Here is a 10,393-nt window from a genome sequence, read left to right on the forward strand (position 1 = left end):
AAGATTTGTATCTTGTTTGTACATTCAAATACAATTTTTAATAATGTTTGCAAGCTTTGATTGATGTTGATGTCGATATGATTTGGAAAAATAGGAACTCATTTATTCATTGCAAGCTTATTGACATTGATGTCGATATGATTTAAAAAACTAAGAACTCATTTATTACTTGTTACATATAGAGGGCTCATGCATATTTTTTTCTCATTTATTTGATTTTTTTTATCTTCAGTAATATTGGGAGTTCATAGATCATACTCAACAAAATCAATTTCTATCAAACTTTCAATCCTTAGAAAATAAATAAAGTTATCATTTTAATGACTCAAAATTAATAATTTTCACCTATTTTCAATGCTTATCATCTTCTCGCTTTTTTCACCTTCTGGATCTATTGATCCTCTCTTTTTTTTTGTTTTTTGATACCACATATGTTGACTTTCTACTCTACGTAACTTTAGAATGGAAGATAATAAAAATAACAAAAAGTACTTTAAATTTATAATAATTTAGAATCATCTAAAAACACTATTTATATTAACTAAAAGAATAAAATATAAGTTTTTGAAGTAAGAAAGAAATCAATAATATTTTCATCCTTATCTATTGATCTGTATATTTTGTTGCATCTAATCGAGTAAGATGATGCCTCGGAAATAACACGAGGGAGATTGTAATTGATGCCCTTGATGCAAGGGTGCTCGAAGGTGATATTTGGAGGGTTGTGTCGGTGCCGCCACCAACGTCGACGAAACACCTTGATGACGACGGTGGATAGTCTCCTCATGCTATCGTTGAACAACTTGTTGAACCATGGGTCACTACGATGGTACTCAAACGACGCCATCCTGGTGTGGCTTGTTGGAGGGGATGCCACTCTCCAACACCATGTTCTTTTAGTAGTACTTATCATCATTGTTAACATAAACCCTATCAGATAGTGCGACAAAAATATTAGATTCTAAGATTTTATTTATGATTTTAATTTTTATTCCTCGTATGATTTAGAAAAAGATGTAAGATTCTCATCATGATATCAGTTTTAACAGTCGAGAATCAAGATACATATTCGTGTGACTTACATGATTTTTGATTGATCTATAAAATATTTTTATTATTAAAAATATTAAAAATACATTATATAGGTTTGCAACCATTCAAAAAGTATTTTTTTTTTGTCTTACAAATATTATTTGAAGTAATTATTGACTTGCAAATTATTTTATGGTTTAAATATTATAAAATCCTTTTACAAAATTAGTTCTGAAAAATACTATATGCATCTATAAAATATTTTGTAAAGATCTGTTCAAAAGTTTAATTATCTCTTTAGTATGCCTTTGATATGAATCCCATTGATGTAGGTTAGATATTGATATGAATCCATCGTTGTGTGCTGGCAAGGTGGGAGCAGCTATGTTGGACAGTGGACAGTGTTGGTATGATAAAGAGGAATGATGGTTGATAGTGTCACAGTAAAAAGAGATGGTTGTGATATGATTCAAATGATACATACGTATAGAGAGTAAATAAATGCCAACGTACATGAAAAATATTACATACACTATCAGAAGAGACAATTGTCTTACAAAATACTCAAAGTCTGTTCTTACAATTGTTACCTGGATTCTGGATCATGGCTGCCACAAAATGTGGATTCTCGAATGTATCTCTCTCTGCGTCAAAGATGGAGCAAACAACATTATAAGTGGAACTCTGTTAAAGAAACCCATGTTTACAATGTATAACGAAGCACATCAAAGACCAGAGATAGAGATCCATAACAAAACCTGCTTACCGAGTTCCTTGTGAAGATTGACAACGAAAGGTATTGGAAAGAAACAGATCACTGTGGAGGCCAGCCTAACCAAAAAAGTACAGGCAGAAGCAGAGTGTGCTCCTGTCTTCCATTTCTGAAATTTTGATGAAACACTGTCTATAAAAAAATTTCAGACACAAACAGCAAATTACCAAAATTACAGCTAACTATCCAACATCGAGCAAGAACTACCTGAGATTAAACTCCCATGAAATAGTTAGAAACAAGTGATGGAGGGAGCACTGGCACAGCGATAAAGCTACAGACCGACTCATGGGTTCCAGACAAAGCAAGTCAGTTCACTCACCAAGATACTCCAGTGGCAGTCCAAACCAAAGCACTGGACCAACTTCAGAATGCAGTTCGATAGTTTGCAGTCGCCCAGATCGATAGACATGCTGAACCAACCATCTAGCCTTACATACTCATCCAACCATCACTAACTCCACTACAAGACTGTTGAGATGTTACATATTTAGTGAAAAGTAAAGATCCAATAAGGTTTCTAAGCAATTTGCATGTGTTAAAATATACTTCACAATAATTTTATCCCTGAAACTTTACCGAAATTTATCAAGCTTTTCAACTCCATTAACACCAAAAATAGGTCTTTTTTTTTTCTTTCAATTAGGTTGACAATCCTTGTTAATAAATTCCAACACCCAACCAACTAGGTCACAACCACCTTCCCCTTCATTTATGAGCCAATTGTATCTGCTAGAACAATGCAGTCAAGCCCCTCTGGTACTAATCATAGTTAAGCAAGCAACTAGGTTAGCGACACAATAGTAACCAAGTCAAATCACTCACAACCAACTATGTCCACGGTAAAAGTTGTCCATTATCTGATGGAAACAGAAGAAAAAGTCTATGATGCACACTAATGATTGAAACTAAGCTAAGCATAACATCGATATGTCAACGTTCCACAACCTACATAAAGCAGGCGAACCTAATAAAAATCACGCTCACATTTGGCAGTCTAAATTAAGCAGGTGGTACCGATCCCATGTACACTGAATAACTCAACATTCAACAACCTAAATTAAGCAGATGATACTAATACCAGCTGCACTGACTGATCATTGAAGCCAGAGGTAAGGGAGGTTAGAACCAGATATTATGATTGTTAAATTAGGTACCAGTGGCAGCCCCACTTAGCATTGTGTTAACCTTCTTCAGTAGGCCCTCCATATCCCCAACTAAATTTTCCCTTGCATCATGCTTCATTCCATCAGATGTCCCTGTCTCTTTCAATGATGAAGTAGCAGTCAAAGTAGATATCATCCTTTCAAGACCCTCCCTTATGTAAGGAAGTGGAGGCACTGGATGAGGAGAGGATGCAATTGCCGGTAGACAGCAGAGACAGTAGCTAGCATATGGAGGCCTAAAATAACCAGTCTTATCTGAGCTATTAAAGGCTTTTTCTGCATCGGTGCTTTTGGCAAACACAATACGTGCACTATTGGTCTCTTTTAGCAGCTCTGTTTCTGATTCAATCACGACACCATATTTGCGGAAAGCGGAAGTTAGTTCATTTTGGGAGGGAAGAGGAACTCCATGGGCAAAAGTCAAGAGAAGAGCTCCAGGGTAACTTTGCCTGCATATGTCTTTCTCCAAACCATTCATAATGCCCGTGCCCAAATCAACTAGAGGTACACCAATATTTGCCGGTTTGCTCTTCTTCCTCTTCCGTCCAGATTTGCCTCCTTGTGACCTATCTGAAAGATCATGGCCAGGTTTCAAAGCCTTTTGACCATCAGCAACTCCCTTGCCCTTCTTCATCGTGTTCCCTACTTCAGCTGGTTGCAAACAACTAACAGGCTCAGGGCACAGTACCACACTTTCTTCAGTAGCTCCATCTTTGTTCTTTATGTTTTTATGCACATATCTGCTCTCCACTGGAACGTTTATGACCTGAGGATCCAGCTTTGCTGGTGATACACTGGTAGCTTCATCCAATCTCATCTTCCTCTTCTTCCCAGCTTTGCCTTGTTCAGAATGACTTTTTGTATCAGCACCAAAACCTGTCTCTGCTTCTGAAATAGCAACACCTTTACTATTCCACCAATGATTCTCGCATTCTCCAACTCCAGAGCTGGTATTGATAGTCACCTTGTTTGAGGATTGGCCACTTCCATCGCAGCAGTCCGTACCGTGTTTCTGGAATGTTAAGAAGTCAGATCCACTAGAGTACATTGAGCTTCGATATTTAATGAAGAAGCCTTTAATCATTTTTGCTGACCGATTCCACTTTAAATGGAGCAGATTTTTTGCTGTACAAAGAAACTCGAAAAGAATCTCTATCATAGATGTGTTCTCAACGCTGAAACCAGGACTACAATTATCCTCTTCCTTCTGAAAGGCCTCAGAGTTGCATCTCAATACTGCTGAGATATCAGAATTTACGTCCCTAGAGGCTTCATCAGCCTTCCTTGGTGACTTCACCTCGGTGCCCATTGGTGAGTCAAGAGTCATGGTATATGCACCCAAACAAGTGTAAGGAGGGGACAAGTACTTGCTCCTCTTTCGCTCCCGCCTACCTGAGCAGGGATCTTCTTGGGCTTTAATACTACCACAACCCGTGACCATATCTTCCTCATTCTCGGACTTCATCTGGTGCTTTGCTGCCTTTACCTTCTCCTCCTCCTCAAGGTCATCGCCGTTGCTGAGCTCAACTGTATCCAAATCTGTTTCGGCAATGAGCACGGCCATGCTCCTTCTCTTCTGGCTTTTATGCATATTGCCTTGTGATGTCCTGAGACCTTTTCCGACCCTGCTTCCAGTGATCCAACAGTCGTCATCTCCCTCCTCATTGCCATCACCAAAGTCGCCTGGCGGCACGTCAAGATCGATCTTATCCACCAGCTCCATTATCTGACGGCGAGGATGGCACCCAGGCGCACCATCTGTCCACCCCTTCCCAAAAGCCATCGTCCAACTCTTGAGAGCTGCAACTTCCAACATATCGGCCGCCAGAACATCACAAGCCACATCATGGAGGTGCTCGAGGAACTCGATAGGCTCGAAATTCGTGACCGGGAGTCTCCCAGGTGGACCTCCAGCATTTTTCCCTCGGGCCTCCGGCGAAACACAGCAACAAGTAAGCGCCAACTGGAGGCGCTGCCTCATCTCATTCAAGGCGCCCTCGACGGCTCCGACGAAGCCCTTCGAGCTGCTCTGCCTCGCCATGCGATGGAACTCCTCGACGAAGGGCTTCAGCTGGGCCGGCTCGCACCACGCAAAGGCGCCGCTACCGAAGCAAGTGACGAAGAAGGAGACATCCCTCCGGTAAACCTTCTTGGCGTCGCCGAGCGCGCGGGACGGATCAGAAACCATCGCCGGCCACCACGGTTGGCCCTTGGTCTTCCCCCACGCGAGATCACCAACGGCGAAAGCGATTTCCCCCGGTGACCCACGGCTAGCCAACCCTAAACCCACACCCTCATCACCAACATGCACAGCCACCCCAGGTTTAGCTTCAGTCCGGGATTGGGCCAGCGGCTCGCCAGCCATAGATTCGTTGGCCTCTAGGGTTTTCATTTCCAGGGAGGAGGAGGAGTTGGGGCAGAGGACGGCAGGCAAAAAGGAGAAAATGGATACGAAGGAGACGCTTACCTGATAGATAAGAAGTTTTCGGAAAAAAAAGGAAAATTAACGTCGATCGGGATTACGGACGAAAACAACGCAGTGAGAAAATGACAGGTCCCTCCACCGCGGGCGAAGTGACGAGTCGGAGGGGAAGCGGAGGAGATACCACTCGAGCGCTAACTCGTGCCCTTCTCCTTTCTTCTACCTGTCTTGCCTGCTGCGTTGCCAGCGGCCAACCTGTGCAACTGAAGGCTGCTCGGGGGCCCCTCAAGACAGCCACGCCGGGGTCCTTCGCTTCGGCCACCCCGAGGCAGGAAAGGGTGCCCCGGGACCCACTTGTACGGACGAATGTCCGCGTCGTTGCTTGCAACGCGTAAGAAATTACAAGCACAAAATCCGTATGGAACTGTACTCTTCTGTGTGAACGAGCAGCTCTTGTATACTCCTTCCTCTGCAACCTAATAATCCATTTTAACCTTAACTAATCTGGCAGACTACTGTATCACCTATATGATCTTATATATGCATACAAGAAAGACAAGAAGATAAAATATATATATATACTTTTAATCTACAATACTTTAGATTCACTCAAAAATATATATCTATATTAGTTAAAAATTATATATAATAAAATATAATTTTTTAAGATAATAAATAAATTCATCATATCCCAATAAATCGTTGCATCCTTATCTATTTATCTTCCTCTAAATTTTTATTTTTTATTATATCTTATTCTAACTATTTGAATTAATCTTATTATATTCTCTTAATTCAAAATAGTTATAATTTAAATTTATCTTTGGAAAAGATTTTTTTTTTTTTCGTCAAAGCTTTTGTAAAAATATCGGTAAGATGATCTTCGATACTATAGTAATCTATTTAAAATTTATTTTTTATCAATCAATTCATAAATGAAATAATTTTTTTTGGGTTGCTAATGCTAATACCGTTGTAATTATATTAATTCTAGTAACATAAGAAATTTTTTTTGAAAAAATGATACCTAAAATTTGAGCATATCTTTAGGCAACTAAATGGGCTGTATCTTTTCGCAGCCGGTCATCATTATTAAAATTTGACTTTTGTATTCATTTGAATCTAATTATTATTTTTTTGGATGAATCTATCAATTTTCAAGTTTTCTTTTTCAATAGCTTACATTTCGTCATTTATTGCTTGTACATATACTTCTTTCTAAGTTGCAACTTCAAAACAAATAAGTTTCAAGATAAAACAAGTAAAATCACTAAACTGATATATCTGTGAAAGATTACAAAATTTTCTTTGAGGCTTTATGCTCTCCGATAATTTTCAGACAAGTTATTATTGGAGAGCATAACTCTGTGAACGTTTTCTTTGATGTTTTATGCTCTCCAATATTTACGAAACTTATGCTCTCCAATAATAACTTGTCTAAAAGGAATTTCTGTATTATTTTTTAAAAATATAAGATTCACAAATAACATCTTTATTTTTAATATTAGGTAAACCAACTATCATATTTTTTTGATTTAACAATTCAAGTCTACCATAATTCAGATGACCTTTTATGTCATAATGTTGATTCACTTATAGTAATAAAATTTATATCAAATTTTAAAATAAACTCTTTTAATTTTTTTTACTATAGTTTGATCTTTTAGGTTTTCACTGTAAGATCTAATTTGTTTTAAAATAAAAGAGATTTTTGAAGAAAATCAATAATAGATTCAAAATTTTTCATCATAGTTTCGAATTTAGATGGAAGAATTTGAAACTTTAAAGTTTTTACCTTATTTATGTCTTGAACCACTTTTTAATATTTTTTAGGCTTTTGCTTTAGCATCTAGAGAACTCTTACACATTTTTATATATTCTCATTCATTTGATCTTTTTTATCATTAATAATATTAAGATCCGATAGATTATACTCAATAAAATTATTTTTTTATAAAATTTTATAATCCTTATAAAATCAATAAATATCTCATTTTAATGACCCAAAATGATATGTTTTTCTTTTGAAAATAGGAAGAAGTTGATTAGAAATATTTATTCCAATGTTTGTCTTTTTTTTTTTGATCTATTGGTCGTCTCTTCTTTTCTAATCAACGAAGTCTTCGTCTCATTTATTGACCTTCTATAGAATTTTAAGTAAAAAAGAGATAAGAGAAAAAACGAGAAGTGCTTTGGATTCATTCAAAAATATATATTTATATTAGTCAAAAGATTAAAAAATATATATATTTTTTAATAATAAAACATTATTATATTCTAATAAATCTTCTCACTCTCGTTTATTCATATTAATCTAAAATTTTATCTTTTGTTTCATCTAATTTTAATTATTTAAATCAATTTTATTAATGACGAGTTTCATCTATTTTTATCTTTTGTTTTTGCTGCGCAAGCAGGTGATGGGTGGTTCGATGGGGCCTTGCAGGTCGCCGTAGGCTTGCCAGCAGAAAGGATCGTCGGTGCGGCCCCGTTGTTTCAGCAACTGAAGCTGTATGTCGGTGAGATGAATGTTGCGGCATGGCTTGCCGTCGCTGCATGCTAAATACACTGGCTGGACCGTGTAAGTTCCCACGATGCCATCGTATGTGATGTCCGACAATGCTACCGCCGAAGTCTGGTTTTTGCATTCGCTGTGGTCGCAGTAGAATTGGTCGATGACGATCGGTGTCTTTACATTTGAGACTTTGATCTTTGCGAATCTTATGCACTTGACGAAGCCTGATCCGCCCTGCCGCAAGCAACAGAGGAGAAGCATGATGTATCGAAAGAGGTAAAGAATGCATGTCTTAGAGAACAGAGGAGATCGATATATCGATCGATCTACCTGCCAAGTCTTGATTCTGACACCGATCATTGTGCCGACGATGTTGGCGTTCTGAACGGTGACATTGGATACAGAAGCCTGTGTGTCGGCCTTGCCGAGGCCTCCGATGCTGATCCCGTGGCCTGGCCCGCAGTTCACGTTCTGTACCAAGATGTTGGAGCATCCGGTCTGGATGGAGATGCAGTCGTCACCTATCGAGCAGACGCATGTATCTCTGTGTTAGCCAGTATGATATGTAATGGCCAATAACATCAGCATCTGTCTCATTAGCTGCCTCTCAGGTTTTTCTTCTTTATTTTCTTAAAACGCTTTAGAATTATTACCACAGCTCAAGTTGGTGTTATGGATGAAAACGTTCTCAGAGTTCTGCAGATGTATGCCGTCAGTGTTGGGACTGTCTCCAGGGGAAGAGATGGTGACACCGGTGACCTCGACGGCTTGGCAGCTATCGAACTTGAGATGGACCTGCGGGCTGTTCCGAACTGTAATGCCACTCACCGTGACATCAGAGCTTCCGTAGAACCTCAGAGCCTGCAATGAGATACCAGAATGCATTTACTATCTATCACCGTAGTAACTCAAAAGATAAAAGCTTTAGGTTGGGCGTGTTCTTACCGTAGGTTTGACGTGCGGCAACTGTCCGCTGACCTCGGAGCCTAACAGAGACGAGCTGTTGCTCCACCAGTCACTGCCCTGACCTTCGATGATGCCTCGGCCCTCAATTCTGATTCCTTTTAGCACTCTGAATTCAAGCCACTGTAATAGACCTGAGCTCCATGCTTTCCGGCCGCTACTTGGAGCGATGATCCTGCCGTCCACCTGCAGAACCTCTAATAGTTTTAATCTTGAAAGTTTCAATCTTGGAGAATTGTCTAAGTTATGTAATTGACCTGAAACACAACGTTGGACTTGCAAGGGCCAGAGAATGAGATTGGACCGACGAGGAACTCATAGTTGGATGGAACAATCACTTTCGATGGAGCCCCGTCACAGGCAGCTGCCCATGCAGCCTGGAATGCCTGCATCGCCGGATACCATAATCCAAGTGGAATAAGTTACATACATCGGAATGGCATATAACGTACGAAAACTGACCAGAAATCAGTAATATTAGTTGTAATCTAGCGAGCATTTCACCTACCTCGGTGTCATCGGTTACCCCATCGCCATCAGCTCCGTAATCCAGCACGATGAACATGCCTCCTCCTTGGGGAGGCGGTGGAGACGGGCTGGTACTCGGCTGTGGAGTTGGGCTCGGTTTGGGTTTAGGTTTCGGAGTCGGGCATGGCTTAGGCTTCGGTTTTGGGTGGCCGTGATTCCCGTGGCCGGACTTTCCATTTCCCTTCTTTCCTGCTTGACTTGAGTCGAGTTGCCAGTCCCTTGTCGCACCACAGGTGGCAAAGGATGAGCATGCCATGAGCACGAGGAGGAGGAGGAGGGTGGTCAGTGAGCCCCTTGAACGAAGGCTGGCCATGCCTTTATTCTCTCTTCCCCTACTAGTCTTGTATCAAGCTGTGGGTGAGAGAGGGAGAGACCGAAGTTTGTTGCCACGAAAGGAGGAAGGAAAGGTTTTAATAGCAGCGGCCATTCTCCTCGACAAAAGGGATGTCCATTGCAAGGAATTCCTTGTCTTATTCTTTGTTTGGTCTCCATTGATTTCATTGCAGTGTCATGTATAATCTTTTTCTCGTTTCCTGTAAGCCATAGCATCGAGATCTCGAGGGATCCCCCTATGATACAGTAAACGATGAATTAAATATTAGGTTCATCTTCAGTGATGCTCTAAGTTTCTCAGGGTCAAGACAAGCAGATTTGCTGCATAGCATTTCTGTCTTTACGACCAAATGAATAATGTGAGCCACATACAGCTCATTCAGTACAATACCGTCTCATCACAGCAACGATCACGGGTGAGGTTTAGGATACAACTGATGCCTGCATCACTCCTTGATATGACCACAACCACAACAATCACGAGACGGCAACTAAGCTCAGTCACTGGAGATCTCCATTGAAGACCACTGAATAAGCCTAAGAACTCCAGGCTGGGGAAGGCTGACAACAGGGGACGCAATGCATGGTTCCATAAACACAGCATACATATTAATATACGTCATGCTTGCTTTTGCATTTAGTTTCCGCAGTACGTTGGCATG

The 10,393-nt window shown here is 40.1% G+C and overlaps 2 protein-coding genes across 2 annotated transcripts; both read right to left on the minus strand.

The window, feature by feature from the left end:
• Positions 1-1,798: 1,798 nt before the first annotated feature.
• On the minus strand, positions 1,799-5,628 carry LOC135636132 (PWWP domain-containing protein 3-like). The gene is made up of 2 exons (XM_065147720.1): positions 2,012-5,628; positions 1,799-1,913 (listed from the first exon to the last, which is right to left on the minus strand). Exon 1 carries the CDS (start codon positions 5,360-5,362, stop codon positions 2,954-2,956), a length of 2,409 nt encoding a protein of 802 aa, XP_065003792.1. The 5' UTR covers positions 5,363-5,628; the 3' UTR covers positions 1,799-1,913; positions 2,012-2,953.
• Positions 5,629-7,748: 2,120 nt separating this feature from the next.
• LOC135635636 (polygalacturonase At1g48100-like) lies at positions 7,749-9,754 on the minus strand. Its single transcript, XM_065146857.1, has 6 exons — positions 9,379-9,754; positions 9,128-9,256; positions 8,853-9,056; positions 8,561-8,768; positions 8,238-8,428; positions 7,749-8,141 (listed from the first exon to the last, which is right to left on the minus strand). Exons 1-6 carry the CDS (start codon positions 9,709-9,711, stop codon positions 7,782-7,784), a joined length of 1,425 nt encoding a protein of 474 aa, XP_065002929.1. The 5' UTR covers positions 9,712-9,754; the 3' UTR covers positions 7,749-7,781.
• Positions 9,755-10,393: the final 639 nt, after the last annotated feature.

Source organism: Musa acuminata, chromosome BXJ3-4, assembly GCF_036884655.1.
Source record: "Musa acuminata AAA Group cultivar baxijiao chromosome BXJ3-4, Cavendish_Baxijiao_AAA, whole genome shotgun sequence".
In the NCBI taxonomy this organism is placed as follows: Eukaryota; Viridiplantae; Streptophyta; class Magnoliopsida; order Zingiberales; family Musaceae; genus Musa; species Musa acuminata.

What these genes read in the sequence shown, in the direction of transcription:
- LOC135636132 (XM_065147720.1), bottom strand. Translation starts at nt 5,362, where the DNA reads ATGAAAACCCTAGAGGCCAACGAATCTATGGCTGGCGAGCCGCTGGCC.
- LOC135635636 (XM_065146857.1), bottom strand. Translation starts at nt 9,711, where the DNA reads ATGGCCAGCCTTCGTTCAAGGGGCTCACTGACCACCCTCCTCCTCCTC. An exon ending in GGGTAACCGATGACACCGAG is followed by an intron (nt 9,257 to 9,378) that starts GTAGGTGAAATG and finishes CCGGCGATGCAG; the next exon opens with GCATTCCAGGCTGCATGGGC. An exon ending in TCAGAATCAAGACTTGGCAG is followed by an intron (nt 8,142 to 8,237) that starts GTAGATCGATCG and finishes TGCTTGCGGCAG; the next exon opens with GGCGGATCAGGCTTCGTCAA.